The sequence below is a fragment of the Papaver somniferum genome, unplaced genomic scaffold, assembly GCF_003573695.1.
Source record: "Papaver somniferum cultivar HN1 unplaced genomic scaffold, ASM357369v1 unplaced-scaffold_125, whole genome shotgun sequence".
Taxonomy (NCBI): Eukaryota; Viridiplantae; Streptophyta; class Magnoliopsida; order Ranunculales; family Papaveraceae; genus Papaver; species Papaver somniferum.
Window position 1 is genome coordinate 9,914,462 of NW_020621603.1, and position 18,411 is coordinate 9,932,872.

An 18,411-nucleotide genomic window follows, 5' to 3' on the forward strand; every position below is an offset into this window, starting at 1 on the left:
GTCATCCTAAGTTTCAGGCCTTTTCCTCAGCCTCTTAAGCATGCTCACGACTAGAAAAATTGAGTTTGAGTCATACTAACCCGTCCTAAAACGTGGTCAAACCTCTCGGAGCTCTGCATGCTTATCAGAGGTACCCACAAGGGAGATTGAAAATGCGGGGGTACAACACCCAACAATTCGTTTAGCAATCTGAGAGGACTTACTCTAATACACTTTCTAGAGAATCAACTAGACAGTCAGACTCAATCTAGATTAAATTATATCAAAGAGTTTAATATCTCTAACTCTTAACTCAATCCGCAATCAGCAAACAGAAATCTGCATACCTGATTGAATATAAGAGGAATTACTTGAACGGTACAAAATACCAATGTTCAAGTGTCAATCAATGTAAATCAACAACCAAAGGTTGGATAATATAATTGATTGATCTTAACACACAACCTGTGATATTTCAATTATATAACAAAATATAATGCGGAAAAGAAATAACACAAACACCAGAATTTTGTTAACGAGGAAACCGCAAATGCAGAAAAAACCCGGGACTTAGTCCTGATTGAACACCACACTGTATTAAGCTACTACAGACACTAACCTACTACCAATTAACTTCGGACTGGACTGTAGTTGAACCCTAATCAATCTCACAATTATTCAAGGTACAGTTGCGCTCCTTACGTCTTTGATCCCAGCAGGATACTACGCACTTGATTCCCTTAGCTGATCTCACCCACAACTAAGAGTTGCTACGACCCAAAGTCGAAGACTTGATAGACAAATTTGTCTCACACAGAAAAGTCTATAGGATTTAATAAATCTGTCTCTCACAGAAATACCCAAGAGTTTTTGTTTCGTCTTTTGATAAATCAAGGTGAACAGGAACTAATTGATAAACCAGACTTATATTCCCGAAGAACAGCCTAGTATTATCAATCACCTCACAATAAACTTAATCGACTAGCGAAACAAGTTATTATGGAATCACAAACGATGAGACAAAGTTTGTTTGTGATTACTTTTCTATCTTGCCTATCGGAGATATAAAATCTCGAGTCAATTATTTCAATTGCACTCAACACGATAGAAACAACAAGATCAGATCACGCAACTACAAAGATAAAAATTGGGTCTGGCTTCACAATCCCAATGAAGTCTTCAAGTCGTTAACCTACAGGGTCTCGAGAAGAAACCTAAGGTTAAAGGAGAATCGACTCTAGTTATGCAACTAGTAACACACAGGAGGTGTGGATATTAGTTTTCCCAGTTGCTAGAGTTCTCCTTTATATAGTTTTCAAATCAGGGTTTGCAATCCAAGTTACCTTGGTAACAAAGCATTCAATATTCACCGTTAGATGAAAAACCTGATTCAACCAAGCTAATATCTTTCAACCCTTAGATCGAACTTATCTTGTTACACACAAATGAAATGTACCCTCATTTAGGTTTATGTAATCGTACCTAAACGTATACACCATGTTGGTTCACAAATGGTTAACCGAGGTTAGCCATATGATTACTCTCATATGAAACTTATTCATCCGAACCATAACTAGTTCAAATGACTCAAATGAAACTAGTTAAGAGTTGTTCAATTGTTTAGAAAACACAATTGAAATCAAATCGGTTTGATTCACTTGAATCAATCATGAACATTATAGCCACGGTTTGCAAAGATTGCATTCTTTATGATTTAAATGTTTATGTTCATTAACTTGACCGATTTGACAAAGTAACCGGCTTAAGTATGCGTATTTAAGCAACCGGTTGTGAGTTTGTAAAGTTTCCAAACTCAGCAGAAATTTTCTGTTCAAAAACTTCCGCCAGTATGCGTACCTGTACGCATACGTAAGATGACTGGTTTGTGAGTTTTTTCAAAACCAAACTCAGCAGAAATTCTCGGTTTGAGAACTTCCACCAGTATGCATACGGGTACGCATACTTAACCTGTCTCCTTCACCAAATCCGTATACACACATATGCATACTCTTGGCTTCCTGTTTATGGACTTATACACTAATGTGCGAACACACTATATATGCTTATATCCAAAGATGGTTACATCATCAAATCTTTATTTCAATCATTGAAACATTCTTCTATAATGCTAATAGCCGTTTTCACACACTATCAACATCAAAGTAATTTTCAAGATATTGAAATAATCATTATTGAAACCTTCCAAGTCTTACACCAAATGATTGTATCACACAAACCATGGTAGATGTAACTCGACAATTTTCTCATGATATAAGATGAACTTGGTCGAAGCGAAAGATTACCAACACGTATTTCGAGAAATATGTAAGCGAGATACACTCAGCTGGAAATCTCAAATGTGTATAGAGAAAACTATATCGTAACACGACTTATGTCTCAATATAGGAGATAATAGAAATAGAATTTCCAAGTGATAAATAAGTTCAAGCCTCCACATACCTTTTATTGAAAAAGTTCCACAAGCTCCCCTTAGTAGTTCTTCGTTTTCAAGAGATGAACGTCGAGAGATTTAAGCTCAACTACACTATCTATGTCCTAGTCCGAGAAATCTATAGATAGGCTAGAAATCAAGACTTATAGTTTTGGTCACTAACATTGACAAACATGCTTCAGATAGCAACGCATGCGAGTTTGACCGAGCAATGCTCGAACAATATCCCCCTTTGTGAATTTTAGTGACAAAACTATCAATACATATGTATTACAAAAAAGATAAAAAAAAATAAGCTTCTTATCCACATGCTTGATCTCCTTGGCATCTTCAACGCGACTCGAAATCTTCGTCACTTCCAAGTACTCCATGATGTTAAAGGTTGTAAGTTCAGCATCACAGTTGTTGAAGATCCGTAGCTATAACAATGAGATAACAAAATATTATCGATCATTGTTATACAGTGTCATAGTATTTTTACACAACACCAAAGTTCAATTATATCACAACTTTGACAATAACACTATGGTGATATACATCACTCCCCCTTAGTCAATACATATCTCAACATGAAAACCACTCCCCCTTACATAATGATCCGTAAACCATATGTATTTGTAGTGTGAACTACACATTAATTCTCCTCCTTTTTGTCAACAAAATTGGTAAATGTACGAAAATTAGTGGGATCCTAATGAAATTTCCACGGAGATACATCATGACCAAAAGGTGTATTAACATACCAACAAATTTAGATGCAATCATAAAGCCGAAGCTAAATGCATTCATCAAGGAGTTAATGAAGATACAAGATAACCCCTAAAAATTCCACAACCGCACTCCCCCAAAGATTTGGCAATTAAGCACAAGTTCAAAATGAACTCTCCCCCATAAAATGTCATCCCCGAAGGAACAACAAAGGCGAACTTACTTTCACAAGAAAAGAAGGATTTCTTTCGGACAAACAAATCACATGAAATCATGAATTTGTATCCACAAAAATCAATTGAAATAACCACAAGGAAACTCATAGTTAGTTCAATAAAAAAAATAACAACCAAATTAACCACAAGAAAATGATCAATTTAATTGGTCATGCTCGACATAAGCGAACTTACGGAGCAACAAATAAATAACCAAAAGAGAATAATTAATTTAGTTGATCATGTTCGACATATGTGAAAAAGCGGGGGTACAACAACCTCACCCAATATTTCGATTAGCAATTTGTAGGACAAACTCCAATATACTTTCAAGAGAATCAACTAGACTCAATCTTAATAAAGTATATCAAAGAGTTATATCTCTCTTTCTTGATTCAATTCTTTCTCAAGCAAATAGAAATATGCGAGTCTAATTGAATACAAGAGAAATAACTTGAACGGTACCAAAGACCAATGCTCAAGTATCAATCAATTTCAATCAACAACCAATAGTCGGATTTCCAATTGATTGATTTTAACGCACAACCTGTGATATTTCAATTATATAACAAAATATAATGCAGAATAGAAACAACACAAACACCATAATTTTGTTAACGAGGAAACCGCAAACGCAGAAAACCCCCGGGACCTAGTCCAGATTGAACACCACACTGTATTAAGCCGCTACAGACACTAGCCTACTACAAACTAACTTTGGCATGGACTGTAGTTGAAACCCAATCAATCTCACACTGATTCAAGGTACAGTTGCGCTCCTTACGTCTCTGATCCCAGCAGGATACTACGCACTTGATTCCCTTAGCTGATCTCACCCACAACTAAGAGTTGCTACGACCCAAAGTCGAAGACTTTAATAAACAAATCTGTATCACACAGAAAAGTCTACAAGAATAAATAAATATGTCTTCCACAGAAATACCTACAAGTTTTGTTTCGTCTTTTGATAAATCAAGGTGAACATGAACCAATTGATAAACCGAACTTATATTCCCGAAGAACAACCTAGTATTATCAATCACCTCACAATAATCTTAATCTACGCGGCGAAAGAAGATATTGTGGAATCACAAACGATGAGACGAAGATGTTTGTGACTACTTTTATATCTTGCCTATCGGAGATATTAATCTCAAGTTAATCGTTACGATTATACTCAAAACGATAGAATCAACAAGATCAGATCACACAACTACGAGAAAGTAGTATCGGTATGGATTCACAATCCCAATGAAGTCTTTAAGTCGTTAACCTGGTTTTCAAGAAGAAACCTAAGGTTAAAGGAGAATCGACTCTATCTAATACACTACACCATTTTTCCCGATTGGCAACAAAAATTTGCAACAGCTCTTAAGCCGTTGCGAATTCGCAACTAAATTCGCAACTGCTCATAAATTAACAACTGCTGCGAACTTTACAACTGCAGTCAGCCGTTGCAAAATTTTGAGCCATGTTGCAATTGGCAACGGCTGACCATATCACATTTGCTGCCTGCTTGTGTGCAAGGTAACACCAGAATTGTACGCGTGCGATCCGGCTGTGTGGGTGGGAACACTAGTTTTATATCCAAACCCTAACTACCTTATCTTCTTTTTCATCGACCACGAGATGCCTCCATCTTCCTCTCGTTTCAACAACGCCTCATCTCAATTCTCTTCATCAACACCAACTGAAAAGAGGACATTTATCAACAAAATCCACCAATAACATCAACGCTTCTCTATTATCTTCATCAAGACCAACTGAAAACGAAGATTTATCAACAGCATCAGTTCGTGAAGTCTGAATCGATGAAGAATAGACGATCAGGAGCATCAACAATAATCAAGATTAATTTTATGTTGTCTAAATCAATTGGTGATTGCATAGAAACTTAGATTACGTCTCTTCTTTGGTATGTTGATGGTAAGGGAAACCCTAGATTTGTTTCTGCTTTGATCGATGCTGGTGGTGATGTGAATTTTAGGGATCTATCAAATAAGAAATTTTTTTTGTTTGCAGGCTGCACAATCGGTGAATCCCTAAAATTGACATTTTTGGGAGTAAGTTTTCTCTGTACCTGTATGATTTCCTTAAATTCAATTGGATATTATGTTCTTGTATAGTTAGGCATCTTAAACTCTAATGCTCATTATCTTATATAGACACAGGAATCCAGTAATTGTTGTCGATTGTGCTTTTGAACTGATTTGTTGAATGTACTTCTCTTATAGGTACATGATGAACCAGTTGAGGATGTTATGGTAAGTATATGAATCAATTATGTTTGTTAAATTTTTTGGTTTTAATTTTTGGTTAAATGATGGTAAGGAGAAGAAGATTATTTAACATACTCTCGCTTATAGGTCACTCGAGGACAATAACAACTCTTTTCCATCCAACAAAATTTGGTTGAACTTTTTTTCAGCAAGTTTGACTTTAAATGTAAGTATTTGAGAACAATTATTTGATGGTATATGTTATAAGTTTTTTGATATTTTGAATTGTTGTTATACAAAGACACTGTCATTCTTCAAGTAGGTCGTTATCTTGATACCAAGCATGATCTGAAATCTCAAGGTGAAGATGCAAGGCTTATGTTTCCCTTCCAATCATTTGTGTCCTTCAATGTGGCCAGTAGGTGATATACTCTTTCTGAAGTCAATATAGATGAATTATGCATCAAAGTTTGTATCCGTATTCAACTCCCTTAAACCTTTGCATGGTCAATTGTACTAACATTGCAAGTCAGTTCATTGTAGAGAAAACGAGCCTTAATCCCCGAGCAGAAAGGAAAAATTGCGGAAGATCATCAAGATGGGAAGGCTATTTCAGCTCAAACAAGCCAATGAAACAGATCAGCGTTCTGAGGATGACCTTAGCGAAGCTTTGGGTACATATGGTCTGGTCACTAAAGAATGTAAGTTTGTTTCTCCTGAAAACCCCCTTTTCCTGTAATTATTTATCGATTTTGTTTTTGCTGTTGATTACTTTGGTGAAAGATGGGGTAATTGGGGTTTGACTTCAAATCAGCCTTTTAGATGGATTTTGATAATGTTGTATTCTGGTAATTGTTTTGTCCTAGTATTGTGCACAACGTTTAGGTATTGTGGTATTGGCAGGTGTATCTATTTTTTGATTATCATGCTTCTTTGAGTACAGGAGAGACAGGAAGCTGAGAATATGTTCTCTTCAAAACAAGCCGAGGAGGAGGCTAAGAAAGAATCCACCCAGACATTTATATCAGGAGAAGTCCCTGATGTTATTGAGACTTCAGAGAACGATAAGGTTGCTAAATCCGTTGCTCCAACGCCTGAGCAAATTATAGCTATTAAGGTATGAATTCTTACATATCCAGCAGGTAAGCACTCTATGGATATGATATGTGCCCCTAGTTACTTTTATCTTTAAAAGTCAGGTATCATGAGTCATGTCTCCAACTTCAGTAGGTTCCGTTTAATTATTTTGATGCCTTGCTATCTTTAGTTGTAAACATCCTTATAAAGATACTTATGTTCACCGTACATTTTGCAGGCTGCAATTGTGAACTCTCAGACTCTAGAAAATGTTGCAAGCTTTGTAGATGGGGAAAAACGATTTGCTGGTTTTTACGGAATTAAGGAGACGACCGTACGAAGGAGACTCCTTGAACCGAGCGAAATGTTCAACCTCACACAGATGCACTGCAAGAAGTGGGCGCTTTGAATTCGGTAGATCAATCTGTAGTACTCTGTCCTAAACCAAGACAATGGCCGTTCCAGAGTAAATTCGATCACAAGAGAGGATGGGTCGATCTGTAGGAGGGAAGCTGAGAAATGTGCGGAATTAATGGTAATCAAAGATTGTAGGTGTGTTATGTATTATGAATAAGATAAGTTCTGAATAATTGAATCTCTGTTGAGGGTGATTACTCAAATGTTGAGTTGCTAATCTCGTGTTGTCTGTTTGACGTGAGATTCTTGTATATCCAATCATGATTCAGAGACTTATTTATATTGCTGGAATTGTAGACACCATGATCCCATGAAGTGTGACAGTTGATGGAATCAAATAGTGGGGAAATGGAAATCGTGTTTGAAACCAGTTGTTCATCGCGCGAAGACTTGGTCGATTTTCCATCCGCTACTTTGTTAACTCCTTCAACTGATTGCACGACTTGCTCATATTTCATCGTGTGTATGAACACACGTGCCATAGACCGCCAGACCAAAACCCTAGTTAATATCCCCCCATGTGACACAATTGACGTCTCGTGGTTAATTAGTCAGTTGTTGACTTCATGACTTTATGGGACGATGAGTCCATGTATTTGCTGAGTTGAACATGATCTTGCAAAATTTCCTGAGACTCATGAATTGAACGTGTCTGTTGAGACAGAGGTATAATTCTCACGTTGATAGTTGAGGCGAGCAAGTATTGCTCATTCGATAAATTGTTGAATATTGAGGGTTGAACCAATATTCCTTGGTTTGAGCAAATATTGCTCATCTGAGCAAGTGTTTCTCGTCTGATGAATTATTGGTAGAGTGACCAAAATAAAACATTAATTAGAATACTGATAGTTTAACCGAGTATAATAAAATGATGATCATGAGATCGTCATAAATTTATTGGTGTTTGAATCTGGAATTATGATCCTTGGACTCAGAAACCCTAATTTGATCAATTGATGACCAATTGATGGTTTATTTGAAAATTAACCATGGAATGAATGAGGGACCGGCTACATGGGATCATGTATCGGCCATGTAGCGCCCATATGCTCGAGTGAGAAAATACCAAGATATCTTGAAGAGTTGGTGATTTGTTGATGAAAGAATGATTAAATGCTGGTTTAATCATTTATTACCTCCTATGAGCCTTAGGTGATAAAATCTAATTAATTATGAAGAGATGAGGGACCGACCAAGGGGTCATATAAACCGGCCCTGCATGGTCATGGGATCGAATGACGATCGCTCAATGAAAATTCCAAAATTATTTGGAAGAGTTTTGGACCTAATACATGCAATTGCGCAAATTAGGTCAATTCATGAAAATATGTGGGACCGGATCCGTGCGAGCCAAAGAGCCAACCTTGGTCGGTCAAGGTAACATGCTCATGTCGTCAAAACGTCCGTATCTCAGTCCTGAGAACTTTGGTATTTTCTGGCGTGCGTTTGAGCAACCATTTGAGAAAATATGACAAAATCAGGGTTTTGCTGAAACTAAGGAAACTTCATGAGATGAAGGAAAATAATTATAAAATGAAGGAATGATGAAGCGTGGGACTGCTGAGGCCAAGGCATGGCCGGACGGTCAGTGACCACGGTCCCATGGTGCCTTTCCTAATTTTATATTATTTTTCATGATTTTATGAAAATATCATGAAATCAAGGAGTTTGTTGAAATTAAGGAGTTTCCTTGAAGTGAAGGAGTTTCCATGGGATCAAGGAAACAAATAATATTAAAATAATAAAATAAGGGCGCGTGGGACCGGCTTTGATCATGGTCGGCCGGCTGGGGCCGGTCCCGTGCGTTTCCCTAATTTTATGTAATTTTTGTGTATTATTTCCATGATTTGAAGGGATTTTCATAATTTGAGAAAAATACCATGAAATCAAGGAATTTCATGGGATCAAGGAAACTTAAAATAATAATAATATTAAAGGGACGTGTGGGACCGGCTAGGGCATGGGCGGCCAGCTGGGGCCCGGTCCCACGAGTTTCCCTAATTTTATATTATATTTTTCACGGTTTTATGAAAATACCATGAGATTAAGGAGTTTTCATGAGGTTAGGGAAATATTAATAAAATAATAAGGAACCATGAGGTGTGGGGCCGGCCGGGATCATGGCATGGCCGGTTGGCCATTAAACACGGCCGCACGACATTTTTCCCAATTTTATATTATTTCCTTGGTGCGAAGGAAACACCATGAAACTGAGGAGTTTCCTCAAAACGAAGGATATTTGTTCAAATGAAAGGATTTTCATAAGATCAAGGAAAATAACAAAAATATGATAAAATATAAAACTGGCGTGGGACTGGCCACGGCACGGCCGACCGGTTAGTGGGCACAGTCCCCCAGCGCCTTGGTCAATATTTTATTATTTATTATTTTCTTTCCTATTTTGCATAGGTTCATCGTTTCGTCGTATTTTGAAATACTCGTTCGTGTGTTCAGGTGATTGTTAGTGCATCATCGTCGAATACACTTGCACCTTTTGAGTCGGGGCTTACTCGAAGGTAACCCAGACGCCCGTACGTTGAATATTTATTACTAACCCATGGAATTCTGCTGGGAAGAACCATAGATTGAAGTAACGGAATATTACGAAAATATTTTAATATTTTCAGTAATTCAGTGGATGAATCCAAGAATTTAGGAATAATTAATTGATGGATTTATACTAGTACGATCTTCTAGGATCATTAATTATTCTGAGCGACATGAGCTAGTTGAAGCGTCATATCCTTTATATAGTCAGGGAAAACTGTTGTTTGTATCCTGAAGATGTTATTGCTCTATACTAGCAGGCAAGATGTCTAGAAGCCGTCCAATCTCGTGATTCTATATAAAAGTAATTACTGAAGTGTTTAGTATTCATGAGATATGCCGTTGCCTAGCCGAGAGACTACATATCTGCATGTACTCTGAGAGACAGTATTCTCAGTCAGAGATTCGATGAGAGACCCATGTCTCGATACTCGCGTCTGATTGCTGGATCAAAAGTTCGTATAATTATGGGTTTACGATTTTAGGCTTTGTCGAAAATCCACCATCTACAGGCTTGAACAGGTATTTCCTTCTCTTTCTGGATTTAGTTGTTTGGCCTCTTCTTTATTATTTTTTTTTCTGCCTTCGAGATACCTTTGATGTGTTTCCACCTTACCGTCCTCTTTATTTCTGAGTTTTAGTGTTTTCTAAGCTCTTTCTTTTTGTCTTGACGTTAACATTCTAATTTTTGCAACTTTGGTTATTCATGACACGAACAGTGATTGAAGTCGGGCCAGCTTCCAGCAAAATTCAACATCCCAGGTAATAAAAACAATAATAATATATATTTGGATGCTCAGAATGAAGATAAGAAATTGGATAGTGAGATGGAGCCAATCGAAGAAGTGTTCTTTTTTAGTCACCTTTTACACGACTTTCAGAATTTTTTATAATTCTTTAGTGCTTTTGGTATTGTTGTAGAAATCCTACAACACACCCCTTGTATTATCATGACTATGATTTCTAGATCTAAACTTATTTGATATGAAAATAAAGATAAAGATAATGAAAATAGAAAATAAGACACAAGATTTACGTGGTTCGATCAATTTGATCTACATCCACGGGGTTAGGGATCTTCACTATGATTGTTTGTAATTACATCTTGATTACATGGAGACTCCATTAATGAGTATTTGGAGCTCTAAGTTGGTAGAGGAAGAAGAAGGAAATAATAATAATACCAATTCTAAACTTGTCCTCTCTCTCTCTGACTTTCCCTTTATATAGGTGTTTACATAGTGGATGACAGCTCATATGTAGTGGAGTACATCTCATATTATCTCGCACCCAAACTACATTCTCGCAAGCTTCGCTACCTTCTCGCAAACTCTCTCTATAACTGCGCAGGCTCTATCTATAATATCGCAAACTCTTACCGTTGTGCGATATTTGGATCCTACATCTTGCCTCTTTTTCCTTGAATATTGCTTGAAGAGCGATCTTTATGGAAAAATCCACTTTGTTGTAGTCGTTGGAGAGAGATACGTGTTGTTGGAGTAGTCTTTGATCTTTGTTGATGAATGAACGAGCAAAAGGATACTGGATTTGAAAAGTACGTACTTGCCTCTATTCTTTTGTGAAGTTCCGGAATGTTTCGAAGTAAATAAGAAGTATCATCTTTTGAAGTATGCGAAGTATGAAGTATCCTTGAAGAAGTATAAGAAATATTCAATTCTCGAAATGTAAGAAGTATCCGTCCTTGAATGAGAATAATAAGTATTGCCTCTATTCATGCGAAATTATTACTCCATTTTTGGTGATTCTTGCCGAGAAGATAAAGAACATAAAATGTTTTCTTGGTAATCAATAGTTGCCTCTGTTCTTTATCTATGAGGGTAGAATCTTTGAGAAAATGTTGAATGTGCGAATTGTTTCTTCATTCTCATCTTTCCTCTGTCTCATGTTTTGTGCCCATGTGATAGTATAATCTCTTCAAGTTACTTATAATTGTGCGAAATAATTGAGCGAAATGATCATATCGTTCGGAATAATCACATTCTGTGAAATAATCATATTCTGCAAAATTCTGACACATTCTGCGAAATTCTGAATAATCGTACGAAACTCTGAATAATCCTACAAAATTCTTAACAATTCTGCGAAATTCTGAATAATTATGCGAAATTCTGAATAATTATGCGAAATTCTGAATAAGTCGGCGAAATTCTGAACAATTCTGCGAAATTCTGAACAATTCTGCGGATCTAATGCTTATGTGATGATTATGTTATGAAATGTGTATGCGATGTTTATGCCATGAAATGCTTGTGCAATGCTTTTATGATGCAAGTATGATGCTTGTATGATGAGAATGCTTATCTATTGTAATGTATAGTTAATGTTTGCGTTACTTAGCTCATTTTGCGCGCTAAAATTGATGTAGCTTTAAATTTCCTCCATTCTCCATTTCTCTGGCTTTTTCTTTAGTGTATGCATTCCTCTTCGTGTAGTTATTGTTCCTCACAAGTTCTTACTTGTGTTTCGTCTTTCCTTTTTCCTGCACTATTAGTATCTCATAACAGTATGATCATAATATCAAGTCTGCGGCATTTTCACTGCCTCAGTTTCATTTCCATGTACATATTCGCAAGCTTGTTCGCTTACATATAATCATTCTCGCAAGCTTACTTGCTTACTCATTTTCTTATGTGGTCTTATTTTGCCTTCCTAGTTAAAGGTCTTATTTTGCCACCTCTTGTCATTGCGAAAAAATCGCAGGACGTCTTTGCACTTTCATGCAAAAACCCATTGATCTTGCCTTAACTTTTTCTTTTGTATTATTGCCTCTTCAGGATTGTTGCGATAATATGACAGGCCTAAATATTCTTGCGAAAATAAAACCCCATGACATTGCCGTCTTGCGATGAAATCGCAGGACGTCTTCACACTTTCATGTAATGACCCATTGATCTCGTCTTATCTTTTTCTCTAGTATTATTGCCTCTTCAGGATTGTTGCAAAAATATGACAAGCCTTAATACCCTTGCGAGTAAAAAGCCTCATGACATTTGCATCTTAAGACACTTATCAGCTCCCTAATGGAGGGTGCCGCCCTTATGTCCCCCTGGTTGCCCCTTCAAGGAGGCGTACTTCTACCATACAAGGTTAGATCCTCCCATCCGATCTTAACAACAACCAGTTGTTTTCGCAGACTCTTATCCATTTTACCTATAGGTCTTATGGTTACGAGACTGCACCCTAAGTGGGGTTTTCTTCGGGACGAGTGCAGTATAAGCCAAGACTTGTCAAGAATGGCAAGGATGCTTCAAACGCCCCTGGCACTCTTGACTCAACCGTGTACCTCGGCGCCTTGATCAGATTACGCACTCCTTGGGAGAGTCCTTATTACCTTAGTCGCCCAACCTAAGTCATATGCTTAGGCTGAGAATCCAAGGTGCCTCTCCCTGATGGGATTTATTGACCCCAAATCTCCATGACTCAGGTTCCAGGGGCGGTGTAACCTTTTCCCTGAGTCATGCTACAGGTACCCCCTTCTATGACGTACTTTAGGTCTTACATTTGCCTCTTGCGAAATTTTATTCGCGAACTAGGGTGTACGCCGTAAAGGTTCTCCCCATTCTAATCTTAGATTTTTATGGATCTTAGATTGTCTCTTGCGAAATTTTTGCGTTTCTTTGTTATTTTATTCTTTCATTCATTCTTTCATTCTCATAATATCATATCATTTGAATCAAAGTAAATATTCAAGAGAAGTTCTAATACATTATAATTCTGAAATCTTTGTAATTGTGAAATCTTTGTAATTCTGCGATTGTTTCGCATTTTGTAAATCAAATCAAAAATCTTTTTATTCTCTTTAAAAGAAATTTTCTAGATAAACATATAAATTAAATTTTCTCAGTTTTCTGTAATTTTGAAATCTCGCAATTTTGTAATTTTGAAGTCTTTGCAATCTTGAAATCTTAGTAATCTTTATAATCTTTGAAATCTTGAAATCTTTGTAATCGTACGATTGAATCGCTTTTTTGTAAATCAAATCAAAAATCTTTTTATTCATTCTTAGTATAAAGTAAAATGTTCAAGGAAGTGGTACTTATCTTTCATGTGAGTCGTTGTTGTTGTCAAATAAGTGAATAAATGCCTTGAAATGTATGAATTTCGCGCAGCAAAAAGAAGTGTGAGAAGTGAGACTTGAACCCTTGATCTGCTTCTTGGATTTTCTCGCCCCATACCAACTGTGCTAAGCCTCTTTTGCGAAATAATCAAATTTCTTGCGAAGTAATCAAATTCCAACTGTGTAAGAGGCAATTCTGTATAAATTTCGCATAATAAAAATAAACATGCGAGAAGCAAGAATTGATCCCGCAACCTGCTGCTTGCATTCATGCCTCCTGACCAACCGTGCTAACCCTCTCTTGCGAAATTATCAAAGACTGTGCGAAGTAATCAAATATCAACTCTGCGAAATGAATATTTGCGAAGCAAAAATTACTTTATTCCATTTCTTCGCCTTTAGGATTTCAAAAATGTGCGAAAAATTAAGCTTGATGAGGGATTCGAACTCGAGTCTTACAACTCACTCTGGCGAAGCTTGACCAACTATGCTACCTCTTGTTTGCGAACTAAAGAAACGATATTGCGAAATTATTCATTTTTTCGCTATCTGTAAAAAGAAGAAAACTATGCTCACAGGCAAGTTGGAACTTGCGACCACGAACGTACATATTGTTCTTTTAAACAAGAATGGAACAATAATAACTGATGACGGGTAACTTAAAATATATTTAGCTACTTTTACAAGATCCAACGTTGTTGATTCTCTTGATTGGTTATTAATCCATGTTTCTTTTCTTTGTTCTTTCAGGATTAAAGAGTGCTGATGGATTTTGTTATGTTCTTTTCTGCCCACTCTAGAGAGCGACGGAAGCGGAAATTAGATGGAGCACGATGACAATTCAAGAAAACGATTGTATTACCCTCTGCAAAAGGAAACTAGACATACAGTTTTGGTGTGAGAAAATGGTGAAGAAACTCACTGTTTAGTTTATAAAGCTCGTGGACGTGTAACAAATGGGACAAATTCTCTTATGAAGATTCACTTAAGAGCACCCGCAGTGGTGCGATCATAATCAAAGACCAAAAAAAAAATCGACCAAATTTAAGTTTAGTCCGTGGTGTTATATTAGGGTGGAAGAGTAAATTTGGTCGCTAGGAAAAAGTATACATCCGGATCACATTATATGCCCGCCCCATCACCAGAATCACATTATATGCCCGCCCCATCACAGGATCACATTATATGCACGCCCCATCAGCCATCAGGCGAACTTTATATGTACGCCTCATGAGGATCACATTATATGCCCGTCCCATCACCAGGATCACATTATATGCCCGTCCCATCACCAGGATCACATTATATGCACGCCTCATCAACAGGATCACATTATATCCCCGTCCGGTGACGAACGAACATTATACGTTCGCTCGACTATATATAGTTTTGGTCTTGGTCCCAGACCAAATATAGTCTGGAATTTGGTTTTGGTCCGACTTTTAGTCTTTACTCCGTCCCGCAGTGTCTCTTCTCTGGACCATAGTTATAGGTTTGATCGTCCACTGTGGACGCTCTAAAACAAGAAGATGGAGGGGTTTTCCAAGTACGACTTTTGGAGAATCTCTATGTTGAAGGAAATGCAACATGATAATATATTCATCCAGCTATAATGTTTTATCATTTCATTTTAGTTTCTAGTTCGAGGTCTTAAATTAGTACGGCACATAGGATTTAATACCCTTTTCACCAAAGTTTCATCTCCAATGCAAAGGTGACATGGCTAAAGTTGGGATAAAGGAGAAAGTCCAAATAAGACTTTCTTCATGACCTTGGGTCATGAGTCCACATCATCTTTTGTGTCTACATTTAAATAAAAAGTATTAAATAAGACCTTGGGCATTGGAGATGGAATTTAGGCATAGAGTGTTATCTTTGTTTATTTTTGTCATGTAGTAAATGACCCATAACCCAAAGGTATAAATAAGACATCCACGTAGAATGACCTTGACCTGTAGCATTGGAGATGCTCTAAGGATATAATTGGGTCGATGAAGGTGTGGGGTTATTCTGGTTGTTTAGTGCAAGTATATTTTTGAAAGGATATAATTGGGTCGATGAAGGTGTGGGGTTATTCTGGTTGTTTAGTGCAAGTATATTTTTGAAAGGATATAATTGGGTCGATGAAGGTGTGGGGTTATTCTGGTTGTTTAGTGCAAGTATATTTTTGAACATGGTATGACTATTAAAACGACTAGTATCTCTTTCTAACTGACGAATGAAATCTCATGGTATGACACTATTATGAATTTTAAAGCATAATTTATTGGTTTGGAGACTACTTCCACTGTACGTATGATCAGTAGGTTCTCTTATTTCCTTTGATTTATTAGCTTTAAAGATTAAAGGGTCATTTTATACTCCATTCCTTGTCCTTGACAGTAGAATAATTCTAAAAGGGTAGTACCATAGTTGGTGTTTGCATTTAAACGTGTAAAGTGTAAACACAATTTTTTTTTTTCTTGCTGAGAAACACACCGTATATAAAGCAAAGAAAGAGTTATAAATTATATTTAGGTTCACATTTCTAATAAAGGAGTTCAAAAAAGGAGGAATAGTGACCCAAAAATCCTTAAGACTAACTTTCCTAGCATGACGAGCAAGCCTATCAGCTAAGGGATTATTTGCACGCTTTATATACAAGAGTTTAAAAAACGAAGAACTGAAAATAAAACTCCGACAATGTTCGACAAGATCACTGCTTCTCCAAGCTAAACTGATATTGTCTCCATTGTTGTACTGCACAAGCTGAAGGCAGTCACTAACGAAAGCAACTTTGGAGAGATTCATCTCTTCTGCCCAAGAGATGGCCAAAATTAGAGCAGCAGCCTCAGCCCCTACTGCATCTGTCATCAAACCAAAGTCTGAACGCAAACCATTTACATTACCTGCAATATCACACCAAATGACACCCAAACCCATGTTATAATCCTTGTAAGAACCATCAATAAACATGAAATGTTCAACCTCAGTTCTAGAGCTCAGACCAACAATAGGAGAAGCATTTGAAAAATGCCGAGGAGAGATATACGTATTAATCATCCTCTGCACTTCCAAAATGACCTTGTTCAAATCAATAGAAATATTCCTAAACATCACATCACATCTGAGTTTCCAAATATACCACATAACGACCGATCCAATACTAGGCCGGTTAACCTTAAAGGGGGAAGTACCTAAATGAGTTTCATGCCAGTGCAAGAAATAGTCATCAATCCAATCCAGGTCTACCGAAACCAAGTGCAGTAGAGACAGTCCAAACCAGATATGTTTCGCAACAGAACAGTGCATGAACAAATGGATAACAGTTTCTTCATACTAATGACAGAGAGGACATCGAACATCAACTTCAGGATTGTAAAAACATACTAGAGAATAACCGGAAGGGTTATTTGATTTTTGGTACTCAGGTTTTGACCGAAAACTGAGTTTGGTCTAACATTTGTCCAGCCTTTGTGTTTGGTCTAAATACCAACGTTGACTTACTTTGACTTGGCTAAGTCTAGTTGTAATTATTTAACAGAAGTCAAAGTTTAACGTGGTCAATACAGGTCAACGTTGGTCTTTAGACCAAACGCAAAGGTTGGACAAATGTTAGACCAAACTCAGGTTATGGTCAAAACGTGAGTACCAAAAACCAAATAACCCTAACCGGAAGCATATAAGCAAAGATTTTCCATAAAAAGTATTTTATTTCGGGTAAACAATCTACTGCCCAGATTTTCCTCCAGAAACAAGCATCCTCGGGAGAAGGAAAATCCTTCATATAAACTCTGTAAGCAGATTTTATTGTGAAATCTCCGTTTACGGTATGAGACCACATCAATGAATCCCTCTGATTAAGGTTAATTCTAATTGCCTTAATCCTAGAGACTTCATCTGCAGAAAAAAGATTGGAAAGAACTCCTTCATTCCAACAACAGTTATTTAAATCCATAAGATCATTAACAAAAACATAATCAGTATAGGAAGCATGACTGGATACAGGAGAATTTAAATTCCCTGATATCCAGTTAGAAGACCAAATACTAGTCGAAGCCCCATCATTTATTTTAATCACTGTGTTAGCTTTGATAAACTGAATTCCCTTAACTATCCCTTTCCAAATCCAAGACGAGGTGTTAGCTGCTTTGTCTATCTCTAGTAAATTCTGGTTCGGAAAAGTGTAAACACAATCAAGTAAATGAAATTTCACCAACTTAGTCAACTAAGTCATCTTATGGGCAGAATTTACTGGGTACACTAGGCTGAAACTAGTTTAAGTAAAGATCCAGTAGTTGATAGGGTCAATCTGTGGTACTGCTCAAGTGTCAAAGTTTCCAATGAGCAGGTCATGATTAATAAGCCTAAGTTGCTATGTAATAGAATTAATTTTGATTGGATGTAGCTAAAATTTTTGTTGTGTAAGTTGGATTTAGAAGTTAAAGAGATCAGTCTGATGGTATTTACGAGCAAGCATTCATTATGTGTTGATGCACAAGTTTAGTTTTCGTTTTCCCCAGTCACTTTAGTTTTGTTTCAAATGCGGAGCTATAGTTAAGTTTCTGGTCAGAAGTGCACTCTATAACAAGCATTACGAATTGGAATTATTAGAAAAGTGTATTAAGTATTAACTAAGACCACTACCTTAGGTGCTGATGCAATTGGTATCGTATTACAGTCTCTCCATTCATTAAAATATATTTGTTTTTTTTCCTGCCATATGAAACAGTTATGTAG

At 36.9% G+C, this 18,411-nt stretch overlaps 1 protein-coding gene across 13 annotated transcripts; it reads left to right on the forward strand.

Annotated features, from left to right (window-relative positions):
• The first annotated feature begins 4,985 nt into the window (after nt 1–4,985).
• LOC113331230 lies at nt 4,986–7,358 on the forward strand. Of its 13 annotated transcripts, none has more exons than XR_003350819.1 (8): nt 4,986–5,280; nt 5,377–5,417; nt 5,589–5,618; nt 5,721–5,799; nt 5,896–5,995; nt 6,107–6,274; nt 6,517–6,690; nt 6,889–7,358. XR_003350819.1 is itself a non-coding variant. In XM_026577971.1 (8 exons), exons 5-8 carry the CDS (start codon nt 5,941–5,943, stop codon nt 7,057–7,059), a joined length of 558 nt encoding a protein of 185 aa, XP_026433756.1. In that variant the 5' UTR covers nt 4,986–5,280; nt 5,377–5,417; nt 5,589–5,618; nt 5,721–5,799; nt 5,875–5,940; the 3' UTR covers nt 7,060–7,358. The 13 variants fall into 13 exon arrangements, 11 of the variants coding, with proteins under 11 accessions (XP_026433756.1, XP_026433754.1, XP_026433758.1 ...); XR_003350820.1 differs by having other exon boundaries at nt 5,935–5,995; XM_026577971.1 differs by having other exon boundaries at nt 5,875–5,995; nt 6,117–6,274.
• The last annotated feature ends 11,053 nt before the right edge of the window (nt 7,359–18,411 follow it).